This window comes from Anguilla anguilla, chromosome 10 (genome assembly GCF_013347855.1).
Source record: "Anguilla anguilla isolate fAngAng1 chromosome 10, fAngAng1.pri, whole genome shotgun sequence".
Lineage (NCBI taxonomy): Eukaryota > Metazoa > Chordata > Actinopteri > Anguilliformes > Anguillidae > Anguilla > Anguilla anguilla.
The window spans coordinates 45941777-45964069 of record NC_049210.1 but is presented as its reverse complement, the minus strand read 5'-3'; the positions used below and the strand labels follow the sequence as shown (position 1 = coordinate 45964069).

The following is a 22293-nucleotide window of genomic DNA, read 5'->3' as shown; positions in this document are numbered from 1 at the left end:
CGGAGTTAGCTCTCCCAAATCTGGCACATGGACTGAAGTAAAAAGAGCTGCTCTAGGTTTTACTCAGTGCAGCTATCCAGCTAACCCAGTAATCCTGCTTCATAAAAACACCCCCCCCCCCCCCCATGACTAAGAAGGTCATGGCAAGTGGACAACAATGTTGTCATGCTAGTCAAACCATTAGCTCTTGACATAAATGCCTGTCCACACCCTATTTTCTGTGAGTCCATTTGGAGATGCTTGCCTGTTTAGCCCTGCACCTTGAGTTCCAGGCCGGCATCACCCGACACTGTTCCTTGCAAAACATCAGCAAGTTGTTCTGTCTTCATTGGTTAAGCTCCTGCCCAACACGTGCCTTATATATATATTTGCTTCATGAAGAAAATATGCAAACAAGTTTTGGGAGTCGAAACAAACTAGCGAAATGTTTAATTTGGAAAAATAAATAGCATACTTTACATTAGTACGAGCACTCCATCAGACTTTGCGGACATAAACTTTCTGCTGACAATACTGAAGATTGCCGATATTGATTGCACATAAACACTGCAATATCTCGAGATGGCTAGATGAAAAAGCCACAGTGCCAAGTTACTTCAACAAAATTTACGAATGTATGAGAAGCGTAATTTTGGGATATGGTTCAATATGTGTGACATATTGGTGTTGCAATGTTGAAGGTGGTGTAGTTGTAACTTGGAATCATTTTTATATCAATAATTTTGGAAACAGGTGCAAACAGATCTTTAGGAATTCTGAACATCGCCTCATATCACACTGAAAATATCAGAAAAGTGTTTAAATCGCCGTTCTGCGAGATTGACTTGACCTGACGGGGGCACGTCGACCCGATTAAGGTCCTGACACCTGCTTCCCGGCCACAGTACTGAGAGGACGGGACGACGGAAAGCCGACCTCAATCTGGGAGTCGTGCTGGTTTGGTGAGACGGCAACTCTATTGAGAGGAAGAAAAGATTCTTAACCTAAAAACGAAGTCAGTAATAATGGCATATTCATGTTGAGAACACATTAGCACACCCTTATGAGACCCACTGCATGCTGAATTCCTTGAAAAGTGACCTGAATGCCCAGAGATCAAAACATAAACATCCATATAGACTCTCAGCAACTTTTCAGCGACCAGCGGAATCGACAGGCTACTGTGTTGGGCCAAGGAATTGGTCTCACTGACAAAAGGTTCCATAACTGTCTTTGAGCCGTTCAGAAAGGAACTTTAGCTAATCCGCCTGTGTGAGTGCACGTCTGTGAAGCTGAATGACGAGTCAAAGCAGGCCTCCGTGAAGGCTGGTGTTTGAACGGTAAATAACACACGCGTGTGGTTTACGCATCAAGCTTTTGGCTCGCCGCGGTATTTCCAAAACACCATGGCAACGCGTGTGCAGCATTCGTCACGTCAGCAAAAAAAACAATTCAGATGCAGCGCAGATTTAATTAAATTAAACTCGAGCGAATGAGAGAGTGAAAAGAAAGAGAGAGAGAGAGAGAGAGAGAGAAGCTAATTAGAGGGGGTCAGGGAGGAGGAAAGAGGAAAGCCGGCGAGGTAATTGGCCTCCCCACAGACCTGCTTCTCTCTTCCCTGCTGTTCCGCCACACTCTCTCCATCTCTGGTGCTCTGTGAGCGCCCGTCCCCCAGAGCCCAATTACTGCCAGCCCTGCCTCCTGCCCGGGTGACCCCCCCGAGGACGTCTGGATGGACAGGCCTCGCCACGTACAACCGGGATAGACCGTAGAATGGGCAGCAAACTCACGGCTAGCCACACACACACACACACGGCTAGCCCCACACACACACGTGCACACACACACACACACACACGCATGCACGCACATATATATGCACACACACACACGGCTAACCACACACACACGTGCACGCTTTGGAGGGTGGAGGTTCACTTGAATCTCGCACATCTTATCTCATAAAATGTCTGCCATCACCCATTGCAATTCTCCTAAGCAGGGCTCAGCTCGTGAGCCCTGAAATGCCATTTTTCCTGAATAAAATAAAATAAAATAAAATAACGACACAGAATCTTATGAAAGAGGAGCTTCCTTTGACACAGTTCAGTACATCAAAAAACCGCCAGCCGTCTGGGAGGAGTAGACAATAGGTCCTATAAAAAGCAAGCCTGCAAAGGACAAATGCCAACCGAGTTCAACTATGACACACAAAAACATCCTCTCCAGAAATAACCTCTGCATTCAAGGCTACGATAAACTGCAAAAAGAGAAGGTAATGCTGCCAACCCCCATGACTTCCAACACAAGGACAAGCAAAAGATTTGCTAATCAAATAATGGGATTTAGTGGCTGTGGTTTGCAGTGTGCATAGGCTGTGGTTATTTGGATAGCATGTGGTGTTCATGCAGGTGATGGTTTTCATACCTGCGCAAGGTTACGAAAAGTTCAAAAGAAGACTAAGAGCTGTTATTAAAAAAAATATATAAAATACAAAATTGCATAGTTGGAGGTGGTGTTGTTGGAACTTGGAATCATTTTGATATCAATAATTTGGAAACATTTGCAAACAGATCTTTAGGAACTTCAGGGTCTTTTTTAATCTGGAAGTTCATGAAGCTGTGAGAATTTCCCTGAAAGCCCACAGAGACAGAGACGGATGCCCCCCCCTAAAAACATTTAGGACATATAGTAAATATAAAAACTGTCTTGGAGCCTGACTTTTGGAATCCAATCGAGCCTAAAACACCTCCGTGATCTTCCCTCTCGCAGTGATCGAGGGGCGGGAGTCCCCCAGCTGTAAAAGCAGGTCTTGCCCTTGGAGCAGCTCGCTCGTAACATTTGCAGAAGGATCATCGCGGGCAGCAGCAGGACGACGCACCGCCACGAAGGTAAAGTCACATGACCGATGACCAGCTGCTCGCTCGCTGAGAGAGAGGCCAAAGCAGAGATAGGGGGTCGAGAGGACGAACATTCCAGGAGGTTTGTTCAGTTTACTATAACATTTCTCAGAGTTGAGACAGGCGGTGTTCAGAACGTTTCTTTTCTTATTCGTGGGCATATTTCTGTGCATGAAGACGCACTTCAGTCTGCTGCTGGAAATATGTAATTGCGAGATGTGACGTGTCAAAAATGCAGACATTGTCCCTCAGCTCCTTCTGGAATAGAAAAGACTGTTGTAGTGCCTTCAGTTCCAAAGCAGAACTTTTCTCTTTTGCTTTTTGCCTTGCGCTGTGTGTGCGTGTGTGTGTGAGTGTGTGTGTATGTACAAGAACAGGCATCTGTGTGCGTGCGTGCAAGTGTGTGTTTATGTGCATGGGTGTGTGTGTGCAAGCATGGACTTGAGTGTATGTGTGTGTGTGCATGTGCATGTGTACATGCGCGCATGTGCGTGTGTGTGTGTGTGTGTGTGTGTTTCCTCTAATTATAACAGATAACAACAGACAGCCCAACGGATTCTTGGCTATTTCCAGCAGCGAGGAAAAAAAAGGATAAGAGGATGTCGTCTGCACCTGTTCTTTCACTCCGCAACAAAGGGGTAAAGACAGAAGCAATCGCTCTGCTGAATCTGCCTCAGTGCCCTCCTGACGCCACGCCTGGCACCGATCCAAGAGGAGAGGAGAGCGCGGCGTTTTTCTAACGAATCCACACACATCACCGCCACTGCTGAACGAGAGACAGAGGGGAAAAAAAATAGAAGTGGAGGTATATTTATAGCCATCTCTCCAGCGCTGTACTACGGTTCATGAATTATCTACTTTCTAGAAAGAGAAAAGGAAAGTAAGAGAGAGAAAGAGAGGGAGAGAGATTTTCCCTCTTATCGATGGTTCAGTGAGATTGTTATTCTGGCTCTTTCCTAGTATATCGGTAGTTTAAACCCTCAGTTCTAAAGAACCTCTATACATCAGGTATCGCACGTCCCTGTTATCCACAAACTAATGGAAGCGGCTGTTAAATTGGGTCAACTGAGGTCCAATTAAAATATCGATAAGTCGAATCAAGCAGACGAATCCCCGGGCGCAGTGGTTTTTGTTGACAGAACGGAGCACCCAGATGCTCAGACTGGCTTTAGACTGTTTAACGTCCATTCCCACATTCCGTCTGTCCTTTCCAAAACGGTTTCTGAGAATAAATAGATTAGGTTAATGCATTGTCCAGCATGACGTCCAAGCACACCACACCCCAGCTCTTACCACTGAGCTGAAATAGCCTGACACAGACACATGTCTGCCATAAACAAAGTTACGGGTATACTGTGTATTCGTGTTCATGTACATGAACAAGAAAACAAAAACTCAAAAAGCCCAGCGGGTAAGCACGTCTTTAGAAAGCAGGCATCAGGCATACAAACGATGAGATGCAAATGATTAAGGTTTTGGTCAACAGCATTGTGTGCACTCATCTGCATTATCTGCTTTGAAATTTGAATACATAAATACAGGGGCATGCAAAATGCATCCAGTACACACTGCACACACATCTCATGTACTTTACACTGCACACACATCTCATGTACTTTACACTGCACACACATCTCATGTACGTTTTTGTGACAGCACTACGTAATGGCTAATGAACATTCCACTGCATAAAACAATGGCACAGAGTATTAGACCAAAGAGACAATATTTCCATGAACGAGCTGAACCTCAACGTCAGTGAAGGCCTACAGAACACAAATCATAAATAAGTAAATAAATAAATACAATAAAATTGAAATTATTATTATTATTATTATTATTAGTGGTAGTAGTAGTAGTATTTTCATTATTATTATTGTCATATAAAGCCTATTTTAAACAACAGTCTGTTAATGTCTCTTTCTTACGGAGTTATATTTGGAAACATAAGTGGGATTACAGTATCAGTGGCCTCCATTATCAGCCTGTCAGCTCATATAGACAGCGCTGACTGGTCAGGTGAATAAAATAACATCCTGCGCAGACTGCATTCTGTCCTCACACACACACAAATACACACACGCACGCACATGCACACACACACACACGCACACACACACATGTACACGCACGCACGCACACACACACTCACACACACACACACACACATATATATAACCCAGAGAGAAACACTCTTGGAGATGTGAGGGGATTATTCACAGTTGGAGCGGCGATGAGATAAATAATTCAGACAGCTCACCTCGCTGGTGAAAGCAGGTCATTACTGAGCGATGAAACCATGCAGAGAGGGGGGGGGGGGGGGGGTCTGGAGCAGTTTGTTTGTGTGCAGGTCATTGCGATGAGCCGGCTAGTTTACATCCAGGACTCCCACACAGGAGGCTCTGAGCCACACTCAGCTGCTCGGTGCTGTTATTCGCTCGAGTGACGCTGCTGTCAGAGCCTGCCGCGGTGTACATGGACTCAATTTTCACTTTTATTCGTGTAGCGCTTTTTACAAGCAGCATTGTGACAATGCAGCTGTACAGGGATCCGGGCCTGAACCCCCCCCAAGAGCAGGCCTGGGGCGACAGGGCCAGGGAAAGCCTGTCTCCGAGGGGGGGGGGGGCCCATCTGCTGCTGGCTGGCACAAACAGGAAAGTGACAGGACAGAAATGTCAGTGACAATCTGCAATTCATATGACAACGACAATAAATGTCATATTGTCATAAATGTCAATGACAACATGTGATTGGTATGAAATATATATTTATATGTTTTATAAATATGTGATATGACATTTCGTTTATACCCATCACATCCAAACAGTTGGACTGTTGGGTTCTTGTTCAAGAAATGAAATCAACAGTAACGGCGTCCATGATTTCAAATAATCACAACCGTTTTATCAGATCTCTCGCAATGCCAAGCAATCGAACGGGGCCACTTTCAACTGTCACGAGCGTCCTCCTGTGTGCGCAATGAGGTGGACTCGCACAGTTAACAAGATCAGTCCTCTTCACAATGGAGACATCTATACTCTATATATACTCCATCCGCTAGAGATTGAGATCTAATCACAAGGGCCCAGGGAGAGGGTTGAATCTGGGGACGTGAGAGCGTAGGTGGGAAGGAAGAGAATGTCCTCGCGTCACCTCTCTGAGACGCCAATTTGGCGGTTTCCCACACACAGCGACATGTCCTGGGGGTCGGGTTCAGCCACCCCCCCCCCCCCCCTCCCGAACCTGTACGGATGAGGAGAAATAATGTGAATAAAGGCCTGGTGTGAAATTTAACAGGAACGGTCTGTGACTCAGCGCTGCGGGAAGCGCTCTGACGGCCTGGAGCCCTGGACGCGGTCGGGCCGAGAGCGGAGAGGAGCAGTGGGACACGGGGGCGGGCGTAGCGAGGAGCGTGCGTTCGGAACAATGCGGGGACACGGGGTCACGTGCTGTCCGATAAATAAATCAATCCACTTTCCGACCGAGCAGAGCTCACCCATCGTCTGCTGCACATAATGCAGTCTAGACTGTCTCCAGATACTCTCTCTCTCTCTCTCTAGACTGTCTGGAAAGGAAGGACACAATTTATGAGATTAGTTTCCTGTAATCTGATTGGTTCTTCCACGTTTTAGTCAACATTATGTAATAGGGTAACAGGTCAATAGGATGCACAGCATCATTTGTCAGAGGTAGCAGGCCATTGGTGATTTAGCAAAGCGCATCCATGGAATTTAGGTGGACTTATCTCATTCTGAGTGTCAACCTGGAATGGCTCATATTAATGTGAGGTCACAAGTCACAAGTGAGGCAAATCATAATGCATATTTGGGGGAAAAGGGTCATTTGTGCCAGTCAAAGCAGGTTTTATCAGAATGATATACAGTATATACCAGTTATAAAACTCTTAACCTCGGTGAAGGAAGACCTTGGAACACAGAGCAGTACAACAACTTTCCACATCCGAAAAAAGAAAGACAGTACTTCTAAAAGAAGGTGGTGGAAAAAAAGGGAAAATTAAAGGTCACACCTGTCACAAAATGGAAAAAAATAACGAGCGCATGTAGAATTTATTAATTGGATCTGCGGAGATGTTGGGGTTGCCCTGTCTGACCAGCTTATGTGCGGTGAAATTTTATTGGCTATTAACTTTGACCTTTATGCTGGTTTTAAATGCTGTTAACAAGGCAGGGACTGTTTCATGCCAGTGACATGTTTACCCTACGATGGGTTTTCTGTGCTAGTGTTTTGCCATCCTTGGCCTGAAGGTACTCCCCTGTGTGGTATTTTATCCAGTCCATTCTGCCTTATTATGCAATAATTAATTTGGCCTGATAAAGATTTTAATTGAATTTTGAGCTGCATTTGGAATATGATCTAATTTATGCCTCTGCAGAAATGTTATTGAGGTGTTTGTGCTCCCTGGATAATTATTAATTAAATTAAAGCTGATAAAGGAACAAAGAGACTTTTGGAGAAATCTAGATCAGTATTAATTTAAGGGCTCGATCGTTAAGCCTAATTCATTTATCACTTCCTATACGCTATACCGGCATACAGCAGGGCATTGACACTGATACCATTGTATACGGTCTCCCCCTGCTGGGGAGTTTTATTATTGCATCTGAGTGGGCGATCAGCGGGCTCAGTTTTACAATACGGGAAAAGGCCTGTACAAGCTTCAAGCACGGTTTGAAGTGGAACAGAGCAGCACAAGACTGCTTGTGCTCAGGTTTGTATTTCCATAACAGTTTTCTTTTTAGCGCTTTTTATAGCCCTGGGTGGTGGGTGGGGAAAGAATGGCAGTCCCATGGCAACCAAGAGGGGGGTTAGACTTCCTGGTTGGCAAAACCCCTTGGTTGGCAGAACTGCATATGACTAAAGACTAAAAACCGCAAGACTAAAGGCTCATGGGAAGTTGGTTCAAAGCCACAGTTAACACATCAGTTCTGTGGTTATCGCTCAGCAAATCCTAACTAAGGCACAAATAGCCATCCCATAATTTTCAGAATCCCATAGCTCACCACAGCAGACTGTAAGACCTCTAAGCATAACCACTGCTAACCTGTGATTTGCACCGTAGAAATGCACACGCACATAAATGCCAGATTACTAACTACTTCCAGTGACAAATCTGGCTAAATTTACTGTAGATACAAAACCAAAATAGAAACCCTTGTATATCGCCTGCATTAAATGAGCTTTCTTAGTCATCATAGTGGACAAATATGTAAACTTGAATAAATCCTTTGCTTACGCAAAACAGAACAGTGTCTCTACAACGTAAGTGTGTAATCATATGTAGTGGTTTCCAGTGCGATTAGCTGATTTACACAGAAGCCATGGGAGATCATTGAGATTTGAACTGTATATACGACAACACATTTTGTAGCCAGTCATGTTCTCCTTTTTCATAAAACCTCAACTGTCAAACTCTTCACAGCCAAACCTTGGAGGAGAACAATTTTATTAAACAGGATACAGGAGATAGTGAGTTTAAATATTAAATACGGCGCCAAACACGGCTGACCTTCTTCACTGTTTATTTCTTTCAAATGTGCATTAATACAAGCAATTTACAAGGCATTTGAGGAGCGGTACGATGTCGCAAGAATACTATTTTTCTTTGATCTCAACTTTCTTTAACTCCATCAAAAGCCCTAAATTTACATGATTAAATCATATAAGTAAAAACCAAAAATAAGTTACTATGTTTCAACCCTAATGTTGATTATAAAAATTGGAATCAGTGAGGTTATACAAAGAATGGCAAAATCAATCGAAGGGAATAGGCTCCTTAGCAAAGGATGACTACATTGATATGGTGCTAGGTAACTTGCACGTGAGAAAAACATTGTGAAGGGAAATCAGCAATGACTACAGAGAATTTTATTATTTAAATCTTCAGTAATGCAAAATAATTTTCTGAAACAATTTCAAAAGATACTAAAACTTGTCTCGGTAGCTGAAAAGTATTACACATTTGTGTCGTCAAACCAGCAGAACCACCACAAAACATCAGTTTTTATCGTTGAGGTGGTTTTGGTTTTTGACCTTTTACTAAAAATAATAATAATAATAATAATAAACTGATGAAATGGAGGTTTAGTCAATTAGAAGTAATCAAAGTGGTTAACGGTGCGTATTATTTCTGTAGCAGTTCAGTTACCTGTGCTAATTTCACAGGTGTTCAGGAAATATTCACCCAGACAGCACATAAACACAGTCATGCTTGAATGAACACCAAGTATATGGAATCATATGAAAACGGCATCACATGTATTCAGTGTAACACGAATGGAATTTGATAAACTCACATATATATATTTTTCTTGTAAAATAACCTGACATTTGGATGGGTTATAATGGTGATCCTGAAGAGCTAAAATGCTAAAACGCTAAAAATGAAAGAATAAAAAAAAAAAAAAGACAAAAAAAAGGGTCAATTCACTTGTGACATGAATAGTCTCTTATTTATGTCCATTTAATTACTACTGAAATTGCTAGGTAGTTTTAACATGATCATTTACTTCAACAGTCAGAGGTTATCTTTTTTAAAGGGGTCCCAGAGAGGGAGAGAGAGATAACACAGGCCAACGCCCCACACGATTTCTCAGAAACCGCACGTTGACTCCTCAAATATCTTCTATGGAAAGACACTTTCTTGACGCAATATACGCTCTCTCAAATATCGGCATTTTCCTTTTTTAAATACCCCTGTATATTACATGTTTCTGAGAATTTTTGCCATAATTGCATTCCATAAATGACACGTAAACAGTCCATATACGTCTCAAACTCTGGTCCTGGGGGGCCGCAGTCTCTGCTTGTTTTTTGTGATTTCCTTTAAATCAGCAGCCGTTTATAGCTTGGAAACGAGGTGTGCAGACTCTTTAGCCAATCAATGACAGTTAAACACTTAAACATAAAGACATAAAAAACCAGCAGACACAGCAGCCCTCCAGGATTTTAGCTCAAGATCCCAGATTGAAACATTAAAAAAGAAATCCTTATATTCCCGGAGCGAAACTATCATAAATTCATCATTAATGGTTTATGATTCATTCTTTACAGAAGTGTTCACTCAGGCCAGCATTCAGGTAAATTTTGTTTTAATTGAAATTTCACAACGGTAAAAAAAAACTGCGCAACCAAATCATTTTAACAGGCACGTGACTAACAACGAGTAAAAGGTGAAACTATTTTAGTTTGACCTTGACATTACAGGCCCATGGTGAGAAAGTGTGGGAGGGGAAATAACCCCCACCCCCATATTTAAATGAACCAATCAGCAGCGTGCTTTCCTCTTCCTAATTCACCTCATGAATGTATATAAAATCTCCCTTGGTTGTGCACTTACACAAGCCAGAGCATGCAGCTGCGTGGCCAGGGGGCTGAGGCAGCTTTGAATAGATTTGTGTAGACAGCTTTGCATAAGTTCTGCTTCCTGCCACGAGGTCAGGCAAATGTGCTCTTCTCACAGGAGGATGAACAGGAGAGGGCCTCATTAACCTGATCCTAGATCAGTATTCACTCAGGCTGAGATTGCCAGAGCTAGTTTTTGTTTTTCTTTTCTTTTTTCTTCTTTTTTTTACAGACGAATGTTCCACTCTCGCATCATTTATTCCTGAAGCAATCATGCCTAAGAAAACCTGCTCGAACCCAACACACTTCCTAATCCCCACGTTTATTCTATCTGGGTACGAAACATGTTTTATTTTTTTAAAAACCAAAAAAAAAAAAAAAAAAAAGTAAAGTTAGTAGTCGTTCAACAGAAACATTCCAACACTGGAGTAGGCAGCAAAAACAAAGCGGTTTTCTGAGGGTTAAAAACACAAGAGAGAGAGAAAACCTCTGGAGGTACAGACATAAATCAGACTATACAGATGTACACGGTATTAAACTACGGTCATCAGAGGTCACATGACCCGGGCTCCGTACAGGAAATGGAGGTCGGCTTCGCGGTGGAGCCAGGCGAGGGACCCGTCTGGGACGTCCCATCGGAGTTCCGCCGGGACTAGGCGTAGAGCGGCTGGTAATCGTTCCGGTTCCTTCTGCAGGTGATCACGCACACGCTGAGAATCCCGAAAAACTGAGGGGCAAAAAGGCGGGAAAATTAAAAATAAATAAAATTTAAAAAACACGACAAAAACACTGAAGCCATTACTGCACTGTCCCATTGAGTTCCCCAATGCCAGTCCAAAGTCTGGGATTGTACTACTCTATGAACCCACCTTGTTGGGCAATAAACATTTATTTTGTATTTATTTAACTAGTTAGATCAAAAATAAAAGCTTTTTTTTGAGGGAACTTTGGCCAAGATAGCAGCTGCAATTAGAAAAATACAATAGCACAAGGAATCACATATTTCCTTTAGTTAAAACCATTACAATCGCACCAGGAGATGCAATAAGCAGGAGAAAGGGTACCTTGATGATGGCGAATGCCAGAATGACCAGCATCGCATAGCTCAGGACATCCTGCAGGAGCTGGTCCAACTTGGCCTCACAGCCCTGTACACACAGACACACGCACGCACGCACGCGCACACACACACACACACACACGTGCACGTTTAGTTTCATCCAACTATAAAAATTTCAGATGTGGCAAAACATAATTCTGTCAAATGTCCACACATCAAGTGCTTTGAACAGAAACACCCTGATAGCAGACTATGCTAACATACTGAAGGTGGTCATGTGTCGGGCGTGGCGTGGGTGTGGGGCTGGGTGTGGGGGCAGGAGTGGGTCAGGCGTGGGGTGGGCATGGTGTGGGTGTGGATCGGGCGTGGGGCAGGAGTGGGACAGCAGTGGGGTGGGCATGGTATGGGTGTGGGGCTGGGCGTGGGGGCAGGAGTGGGTCAGGCGTGGGGTGGGCATGGTGTGGGTGTGGATCGGGCGTGGGGCAGGAGTGGGACAGCAGTGGGGCGGGCATGGTATGGGTGTGGGTCAGCAGTGGGGCGGGCGTGGGGGCAGGTGTGGGTCAGGCATGTGGGCAGAAGTGGGTTGGGCGTGGTCTGGGCGCGGGATACCTGAGTATAGAGCAGGTCCGGCTGGTCCGGGCGGCCGGTGCAGCCCGTGCTGTTGGCCCTGCAGCAGGACGTGGGGACCGTGTTGTTGTGAGAGCTGTACCAGGTGGTCCTGGCCCAGTCGGTGTAGTTCTGCACCCCGCAGCACTGCAGCTGCGCAGAGAGGAGAGAGGCGGGACGGGGGGTCAGTCACACACACGGACCGTTTCGGGGGAGGAACGCGCCCCGGGTGTCCAGCAGGCTGTTTAAGGGCAGCTGTAGCTCAGTTTGCACGCTCGGGCCCTGGGGCATTGAGAGTCACCAACCCGTATGGATTCTCACATGCTGTGCATCACATGCTAGGCGATAGCAGTCAGCGGTAGCTCTCCCCTGTTCCAAGTGGTGGTCGTAAGGTCAAAGTTCAGCCCTGGCAAACCCCCCCCTCACCTGCGTCTGCAGATAGTCCACTGCCCGAGTTTCAGAGTTCTGGCCGTCGTACTTCTGGAACACGTCGGTCATCGTCTTCTCCAGGTCACCCTTTATCTGGTTACACACACACACACACACACACACACACACACACACACACACGCACGCACACAGACACACACACAGACACAAACACAAACACACTGTGTCACACTAACCTGATATATACAATGAACTCATCAGGAGAAGGAGAAGTTGAGGACAAACACTGTTTTAGTGACAAAATATGATAAAAACTTTATATAAAAAATACAGAAAAAAAACTCTGAAAAAATCTCCAGTTAAAAGTCGGTTTGTGGTTTGGCTGTCTTAGCCAGCGCCACTTTAGAATTATCCAAGATGGCCGCAACTCTGCTTTACCTTAACAGCTAATGCCTGTTCAACATTATCTCCGTGGAACATTTTAAATTAATTTGATCAATTTAATATTTAACAGATCTGAATAGCTGCACTGATATAACCCCTGAATAGAATACAATGGCTATCAACAGACAACAGAATTGTCTGAGATTTCACTGTGCTGAAACTTTGTTTCCATAGAAACATCAGTTGAAAATGGTATTGTTAATCCTTTTAAGTTTCCTTTTGACCCAGAAACATACATCAAACAGTTATACAACCCGTACTGCAGTTCACATTCAGCACATGCCTGTTCATCTTCAAATGTACGCTACTGGTCCAAGATGTACCCGTGATTAATAATTTGCCAAAAATATGGTACTCTAAAGCGTCTGATTCACCTCCTAAATTTACTCTATAGAGGCTCTCTTATTCCCCCTTAAATTCCTTTGATCTTAGGCCCCCTCACTGTCGTTACCTCCAATATTCACAATGAAGGTCGACTTCAATGTCAGTAGGGGAAAATATTATGTGCGCTTAAGAAAAACATTCAGCGTAATTCCTCAAGATTAAAAATGCCATACAGCAATGGTCATATGAATCCGGGTCGGAGCATTCATCACTACTCTAAGCATTTTAAAAAGTAGCTGAACTTCCACTTCTGCTTGATTGTAGTGGAGCTCAACTCACCTTGCCTCTGTAGATGAATCCAAACACAAAGGCAGTTACCTCTGCCGCCAGGATCACCAGGAGGATAATGAAAAACTACAGAGAGAAGAGTGGTGGACAAAAAGAATGGATAGGGAGCGTGACATGGTAAATAATCAAACACAGTGACACAACTCTGGAAACATCTGTAGGGGTCATTTCCTCCTTTTCAACAAGGACCAAATAAATTGGTGAGCCCACAGGTGAAGGGACGTCCCGCCCGTCCCGGAGCGAGGCTAGGCGTTCCTGTTTTTCTCCGAAGGCGCGAACTTACTGCGCACGCAGTTTAGCATACAGGCAGCAAACAGGAAGTGAGGCGTCGGAGAACGCTGAGTCGACCTTTCGTGGCTTCCTCTTGCCTACGGTGGCAGTGGATTTAAGAGAACTCCAATTCTCAGAAACACAGTACCCAGCCCTAACAATTCCCCCGACACACACACTGATACCGAGGATTTCCTCAGAAAAGTTCCCACAAATCCCCCTCACATTAATACTTGAAATACGCAGCCGAAACCTCTGTATCTCTTCACTTTTACAAAACCCCTACTGGTACACTACTTGTCAAATAGGAAATGACCACTTTTATGAAATGACTACTGAATCCCCCATCCAAAATCAACTTCAACAGCACTCCACTGAACCACTTCAATACACCTTCACTATACCCCGCCCACCCCACAACCCCCACACCCCCCCACCCAACCCCACTACCCCTGTCGCCGCCCCCCCCCCCCATACTCACAAATCCCAGGCCAAGTTTGGACTCCCTCAGGGTGGCACAGCACCCCACAATCCCGATGATGAACATCACCACGGCGACGCCGATGATGATGGCGGCGGGGATGAGGGTGTACTTGTCTTCAAAGAAGTTGTCGAAGTTGTTGTAGCTCTTCAGGACATAGGAGCCCACGTAGGCAAGGGCGCACCCTGCAGCCTGGGAGGGAGATAACACAGCGGTATCGTGAGTACAGGGGACCGCCGTTCGTTTTAAAACTACGCAGGTCGAACTTCCAGGACATATTCCCACCGCCTAGCAACAGGACAACCCTGGAGCAGGATACGCAACATATTTAAAATACCTAAATATGTACAACAGGGCTTCATCACACTTTTCCATACTGTGACAGCCAGTGACTCGCGCATCACATGCATCGCCAGAGGGCTTACTGGAGACAAGATTAAATCAGCACTGAGGTGCCAGTATAATTCAGCTTCTTCAGAAAAGGATCATGGGACGGCACGTTAGAAGCCGCAGGTACTGCGCATGCATGTTTTTTAATGCGCCCACAGGCTTCACCGCAATTCTGCTCAGTCAGTATGAGCTCATATGACACCAGTCTGGCTTGGGGCCATTTTCTCTCCCTCTCTCTTTCTCTCCTGCTCTCTCTCTCTCTCTCTGAGGGATCCCCTGCACCCACACCCCAAACACATGACCCAGCTCGGCCACAATCAGACGCCAGTCATGGGGCCTTAGGGAGAGTGGGGGGGGGGGGGGGGGGGCTTTGGGGGGGGTGGGGTGGTTGGAAGCTCCCCCCCTAATCCGTCCTGGAACTGAAGTCTCGTGCTTCAGATACTAGGAGCAAAAAAATGAACATGCAGTGGAATCGGGGAGAGATGGCGGACGCTGGCACATGTCCGTCTCCTTTCCAAAAAAAAAAAACATTCCCACACATGCGCGCTCTTCAAATTGTTTAAAATGAACTCATCAGTATCACAAACATAATGAAAATGTGCCTGAACTGAAACATTTTCAAAAGGTTTTTTTTTCTCCCCCCCCCCCCCACAAAAGGTTTAATGCTGGTTCATGTGACAAGACTTTTTGGTTTTTCCCCCAGATACTTACAGGACGGTTTATTAGTCAATATCTTTTAAATATATAGAATAGTTCACTAGTGTGCTTTATTGCAACAGTCTGCCAGTACTTCACCAGATTACATCAGTCTCTTGTCCATGTATATAAGGATAACTACAGTGGCCTGGTATATGTTTACCTACATGAAAAATAATACAGCAAATAACATTAATAAAGCACACTGTAAATACAATACACAATCGAGTGCATTCTTTCCAATCATTTAGTTCTGTTCCTCTTTATTCCTTTTTCCTCTGACTTTCATTTCTTCAAAAATGTGTTATACTTTCAAAACATGCTGAATTTGTCGATGAAAGTGAAAGAAATGTTTGTTCACCAAAGTCAAAAAAGGACAACGTACAGGAAAAAAAAATCAGTTGTGACATAAATTGGACAGAAAGCATAATAAAATGTACAAATATAAAACTTTTTCTCAGAAAATAAAACATTAAAGAATTAACTGAAGCCACGAATCGATGCAGACGTTTACTGGCACCTGTTCTTTCGACATAAAAAATCTGGTCAGTTTCACAAACTATAATTTGTGGGCAATTATCAGAAGACATTCAAGAGCTGTGAATGTAAGCTGTGACTGTATCTGTCTGAGGTGACATGACACAGGAATACCACAGCTAACTCGTTAAGCCACAGCGAGAAGCATTATGTTTTTTAATTCCCTTATTTCATCGCAATGCGCCACAGTGTCCTTTCTCAGACTGCCTGAACCAACAACAACTGCTTGTTTATTTTCCTCATAACCGAACTGAATCGATGTCGTTAAAATGCTCTAACAAGAAAGCAGGGTGAAGCCAATTTTAAACGAAAACAGTCGCTAACATATAATTGCAGGGGGGATAAAGGGCTGTTTTGTGTGTAGCTCCCAGACCATTAATTCCCAGCAGCCTTTGCTCCCGCTGTATTGTTGCGCCATGAACAGACACAGGAGAACAAACGACACTGCCCATCAAATGGGTGATCATGAAGTGCACTGCTGTGTGTTTGTCAGAAGACATGGTCATGAGTGTGTGTGTGTGCGCGCGTGTGTGATGTGTGTTTGGAGGCTATCATGTGGCATTGCCGTGAAACAGCAGGCCAAGTCACAGAGGAGGCTGGGAGATGGTGAAATAGAGGGATGACAGGGGGTACAGGGTGAAATGTCAGTATGTAAACTGTTATCATTATCATTCCACTGATAATTTCACTTTGGTCATAAACAAACAGAAAATCATTATTTAAAATGTACCAGGAGTTTATTGCAGCCCAACCTGTAGTTTGCTAAAGGATCCGTTAAGGGATCGAATACACTGTACTGTAATGTGGAGCATCATCAACGCTAGCGAACTTAGCAGGTTTGTTAGCGCTGTTGGTGAATGAAACCAATCAGCTAAACAGCCTGTTAGGCTTCACCAAACTGCTCATTGTCCCGGTTAACCATTAAGGGTACATAGTATGAAGCCTACAGTAAGTATTTCCAATCCAAATTAAACTTTTACAGGACTTTTTAAAGCTTTCAATGACGTAATTTGAGAATGAAGGATTTTATAACAAAGTGACAATTGTGTTTTCCTAGTTGCATGCATTAATATACACAACATTCATGGAAAATTCACAACAATTTAGGACAGTCCGTTAGAGGGCGGCCAGTCACGTGACCGCATGGCGTCTTTTAAGTTTAATTCGCATACCGCAAAAAGGAATTCACATGGTGGTCACCGTCTCGCGGTTATTACTATAATATCACCCCCCCCCCCCCCCCCCCCCCCCCCAATTAGCACAACTAAAGCCCCTAATAGGAACAGCTGGTGCCTTATGGTCCATCTGAAGAACGCTCACGTGAAATTCCACGGCAGCTTATGTTCCTTGCAACAGCACCTTCGATCTGAAGCCCTGAAGAGACCAATTCATGTGCGAGGCCTACCATGAATGGACTGTTAATAACAGTATGCGAATATATTAGCGTCGCCATCTTCTTCTAAGCTACCCGTAGCCCAACTATGACAAATTCAGCATGGACTTTGCTAATTGTGCTAACTTTCAACTTCCCCACAATACCAGGTGCTTGATATTTTCTTTGGTCCACACCTATTTCAGTAACTCACGACATCACATGGTTGGGGGGTAGGTAGCCCATGTTTCAATATTTTGATTTTAACATGTAGGCTATAGGCTTATATGGGGCCTGTAATGTGCTATTTGCTCCAGTTTATCCAAGCCCTCAATACTGAACACAACTTCTGTGTTCCGCCATTTCAACTCTCGCGTCTGTTTGTGCTGCGAGATGCCTGTTGACACACAAAGCATGAGGCTATGTCGCAAGTTCCACAGCTCACGCACTGATTCAGTCATTCACCTGAGGATGACAATGCGCTATTGCTGGCAAGGTTGGCCTAATGTATGATGATATAAACATTCACTATCCCTAAACACTTTGATACTGTAAATGTAGCGAACTATGGCCGAAAATGGGGTTAATCCTTGTGCCCAAACACCCAAAGGTAAATCCTAACAGTTTCCCACTCTATAGAGAAATAAAACAGCTTACTTAAACAAACACCAGCAACATTCTACTGTAAATATTACATGCTGTTTGCAAAAATATTGAACAAAAAAAGTGGACTCGTCTGTTATTAACACTATTAGACGCGCTTAACGTGATAGCTCCAACACTAAAGGTAAAGCTCGCCAAGTGACATTCTTTGCGTGCAGCGCGTGGCACTGGCAACTGTTACTACTTGACAAATTCAAAGCAAGCGTCCTGCTGAAGCTGCAGAGTTGTTCTTCCAGTTTACTACACCTTCAAACCGTTGCACAGTAGTTACAAGATTAGCCAGTGGCCATCTTATGAGTGAGATGCGTCAAATCTGCCTGTACGGGTTTCTTTCTTACATTGCGTAGGTAAAACTATTTCAAGAAGCTCCCACGTGAGAACAACATGTGTTAACTAGCCTATGTTTCATAGGTAACAACACACATCAGATAGATCGACACGTCTATGAGACCAGTGTTTTTTCTGCAAAAAAAATTAACCTTCAAATAAAGTCTTTCAAACCCGCTGGGTTTGTTATGCCACAAGTAGGCACCTCGACGGAACACCTTTTCCGTCTCAACAATAGTCCCAATGTTTGTTCTCTTCATATGAAACAATTTAGAAGTGCAAAATCTTACCCAAAAAATTAAACTCAGGAGCAAGAGAATAGACTTCGACGTTATGATTCCACAATCCATTTTGCTGTCCTGGTTTCTCCGGGCGTTTGTTCGGAACTTGAGTTCGTTGCCTGGTTTAGTCTAGCAACAGTTGCCGAGCTCTTGTTACTTCCGCGCTGAGGATAGTCTGATCTTGCGCTGGATCACTGAGCAATGAGCATATGACTGTGTTAGACTTTTGACTCAAGAGTCACATGCTTCTGACAGGAATCGAAAGGGATTCGGGGATAGTCCTAATGCCGACAATTAACCTGCGAAGGGGAAGGGGGAAACGGTACCACCGAGATTGGCCAAGCTGTTTGATTACGTCTGCTGTCAAACTTAGACGTTGTGTCAGGGAATATAGATGAATTTTCGTTTTGCGAATAGTTTAAATAAAAAATAAAAAAATAAATTAAAAAAAACAGTCAGTGCAGTGGAGTCAAGCGATTCAAACGGTGTCCCTGCAATGACATAGACTATAAGTCAATAAAGTGCGAGTTCCCCCTCTCTTTTAATTTTTAAAAAAATTTGTGATAGCATTATGACATATGTGTCTGGATAAAAACTTTAAAAACATTAAGTTTTTGTTCTAAGCCTTCTAAAGTGTTTCCATCCCTTAGTTCTTGTAGTGTACCGAGCCTTTGTTATTCAGTCTTACGCTTGTGCCACCTGGTGGAAATTTAGTGTCTGTTCGCGTGAGAACAGATTGTTGAATTTGTGTACAAAACAAAGAATTTGTGAATTTGTGTACGTACTTCCTTTCTTACGGGAATGTAGGCAGGCTTAGGGACTTCAAAAAAAGTCCCTAAACCTAGGAAAATAACATAACGCAATCTAAAAATAGAAAAGCAAGCTATTTAAAGCTGCGTTAAAATATCTCCAAATAAAAGTGCCCTGATTATTTCCTAGACGAATTGCTTACAAATTCGCACATTTAAAATGAGAAAAAGTATAATTTATCAAGAAAACCACCTTCGTAAAGCCACACTTATAGGTAATAGACTTCCTTTAACATACACTGTCCTTGTTTCATATCTAGCTAATAGCTGAAATGGACACAATGACATCATGACATTTGATTGGGGTTGTGGGCTACCGAATTATTTATTAGTTATTTTATCTCACTTTCTATACAAAATTAGTTACTTAGGAAGGCTACAGTAGCTTGATAGTTAGTTTCATTGGCTTGGCATGTGGATTAGTGAACTGAAACAATTCTTTATTGTCTCACATAACAATATTTCTTGAATGTCACTGGAATGACATGAACTCTGGAATCATGAAACCCAGGAGATGTAAATTGTCTGATTATGCTCTAATCCTTGGATATTGATTAATTTAACTTCTTAACGCATCTTTTCTTTGCCACAAAATTGCGAGTCATTAAGTATGCACAGAATATTGTTTGTTATGATGTACTTCTAATACGACCCTCAGGTTTTCTTACCTTCATTTATTTCCCAAAAAGTGAAGAGAGACGATTAATTGACGATTTCAATTACAGATCGGGTACCTAAATAGGATGTGTCAATCATGTGACTGAAAGGCTGTGACTGAAAGGCGTTGCGCTTTAAACCACTGTGCGTAAAAGGCATGTCATATCAATAAGCTGTTAATGATTTCGCTGAAAAAGAGATGTAAATGTACGTGAACCACACAACACAGATAAGGTTATGCAAATGCATTGTTTTATAAATACTTAAGTATGCGTTTATAGAAGCAAACATTTCGTACACAGATATTTTGGCTGTCCCGTATCATATTTAAATTCCAGTGTCTCCCTTGATAGTAGCATTGAATAGCACCACAAACTGAACAACGAGCAGCAGCACAACTTTTCTGAGAAATGGCATTTTTACACTCTCGCCCAGAAAATACAGGGTGGCTCTTAAAAGAGCCTTTGGGGGTATAGATGTCTCACTGCGCCGCGGCAACATTAGCTCTGGTAGCTCTGCGCTTGGCCACCTTGGGCTTCGCTGCCTTGGTGGTCTTCGCCTTTCTTGCTCTCGGTTTCTTAGCCTTGCTGGGAGACTTGGCCTTCTTTGCCCCTGCTGATTTCCTTTTAGCCTTTTTAGGAGATTTCTTCGGTTCAGTTGTTTTGGTTGCTGCAGCCGCCCTCTTGCGCTTTTTGGTCGCCGGCTTCTTGGCTTTGGCGGCTGGTTTCTTCTTCTTGGCCGATTTCTTCTTCTTTGGGACAACTTGCTTCTTGTTGGATTTGAAAGAGCCCGATGCACCTGTGCCTTTGGTCTGTATAAGATCCCCTTTGGTCACCAAGCGCCTGATGGCCATTTTGACACGCGCGTTGTTTTTCACAACATCGTATCCACTGGCTGCTAGTGCCTTCTTTAGGGCAACAAGTGAAACACCGCTTCGCTCCTTGGATGCGGACACAGCCTTCATGATCAGGTCAGACACGCTTGGGCCAGTCTTTTTGGGCTTGGAGGACCTCTTCTTGGGCGTCTTGGGCGTCTTGGGCGCCGGAGGCAGTGGAGTCGATGAAGACATGCTCGTTTCTAACGATGATGAGGTTTCAGCAAACTTCTGTTAAGTCTGAGAGAGTGAGCAGTGGTCCTCCTTTGACTGACTTTATCGTGTGGATGAGAACCATGTAGACTCAACCATTTGCTCAGAAGCGCCTTTTTTCTGTTCGGAAAGTTGTGTTTTCTTCTTTGAATAAAAACGGAAAATTCTTCTAAAAAATGGGCCAAAAACACGACAGCATTAAACCATAAAGTAGAGAAAATACACTGCTTTATAGTGGATCGTTTACTTGGCCATTTAAAATGTTGCCAATGTTGTTAAAATAAAAAAAATGAACAGTGCAATGCGCAAAATTTATTTTTGCCAGTTGCACTTTTCCAAATATTGGCAAAATTATACAATTAAACTACAACACAGACACACCAGTAATGATTCGTTTTAACAGAAAAGGAATTGAAATGCATTGTTCTAATTGCGGTTCGTGATTACATTGCTTTTGATTGCTAATTTAATACATTTTGGAATGAGAGAAAACACAGTGTCCGCTTCAGACGTGATAGCAACTAAAGACAATTTGTTGTGAAAACAAATAAAATGTTTCTCTGTTATTATAAGATTTAAAAAAACAATTTTGTTCCCTTTTCTCGATATTTATCATCTATTATGGTTTATCTTAAAAGCAATTACTGTTTGTTTTATTACTGGCGGGAAAACCATGGATCTATGCCAATGTCATGCAAACCTTGTGCGTCAACTTGGTTAAAGATAGCCAAACATGGTTAAATGTAATATAACAGGCTAAACTATGAAACCGATACGGCTAGTATGCATATGTTTGCTGCAATGAACTTGGAAGTAGCCTAAGTCAGTTATGGGCTACACTTTAAATGCATGGAACTTCATATCGTGTTATTTAAGAAGATAATGTAATTCAAGGGCATAAAACAAGAGGAAACGGGTTGTGTCGTTATGGCGTGATTTATGTGAACCACCACCTTCAGGTTTAATAGGCTAATGTGCTGTATACGTTTATATATTTTAATGAAACAAACGACAGGTTGCATTGCAAATACGTCACATTACGAAATAAAAAGATAAAAATATTTCTGTCTTGTAGCTGACGTAATACAATACAAATATAACATCTTTAGCACTGAAATACTACAATGTTTTTCCTTCTTAACTCATCATGCTGTCGTATTGTCATATGGTCAAGTATAAGCATATAGTCAGGCGGAAAAAATATACAGACCACCGCCACACTAAAAACACTGAAGAACCCAGACTGAGTAATGCAATGGGCATAAAACAACATACATTCCTAAATTCGTTAAAGACATGTAAACTTATTA

At 43.3% G+C, this 22293-nt stretch overlaps 2 protein-coding genes across 2 annotated transcripts; both read right to left on the bottom strand.

The window, feature by feature from the left end:
* Nucleotides 1-8402: 8402 nt before the first annotated feature.
* On the bottom strand, nucleotides 8403-18792 carry tspan36 (tetraspanin 36). The gene is made up of 7 exons (XM_035378676.1): nucleotides 18440-18792; nucleotides 14165-14356; nucleotides 13405-13479; nucleotides 12334-12429; nucleotides 11911-12060; nucleotides 11306-11389; nucleotides 8403-10968 (listed from the first exon to the last, which is right to left on the bottom strand). Exons 1-7 carry the CDS (start codon nucleotides 18497-18499, stop codon nucleotides 10894-10896), a joined length of 732 nt encoding a protein of 243 aa, XP_035234567.1. The 5' UTR covers nucleotides 18500-18792; the 3' UTR covers nucleotides 8403-10893.
* Nucleotides 18793-20126: 1334 nt separating this feature from the next.
* On the bottom strand, nucleotides 20127-21029 carry LOC118206257 (histone H1-like). The gene has a single exon (XM_035378675.1). The coding sequence runs from the start codon at nucleotides 20963-20965 to the stop codon at nucleotides 20378-20380; it is 588 nt and encodes a 195-aa protein (XP_035234566.1). The 5' UTR covers nucleotides 20966-21029; the 3' UTR covers nucleotides 20127-20377.
* Nucleotides 21030-22293: the final 1264 nt, after the last annotated feature.

Bases quoted from the DNA above. Each gene is read 5' to 3' on its own strand.
- tspan36 (XM_035378676.1), bottom strand. From the start codon at position 18,499: ATGGATTGTGGAATCATAACGTCGAAGTCTATTCTCTTGCTCCTGAGT. The intron at 14,357-18,439 runs GTAAGATTTTGC...TCTCCCTCCCAG, and splicing joins TCCTGAGTTTAATTTTTTGG to GCTGCAGGGTGCGCCCTTGC. The intron at 13,480-14,164 runs GTGAGTATGGGG...TTCTCTCTGTAG, and splicing joins CCAAACTTGGCCTGGGATTT to TTTTTCATTATCCTCCTGGT.
- LOC118206257 (XM_035378675.1), bottom strand. From the start codon at position 20,965: ATGTCTTCATCGACTCCACTGCCTCCGGCGCCCAAGACGCCCAAGACG.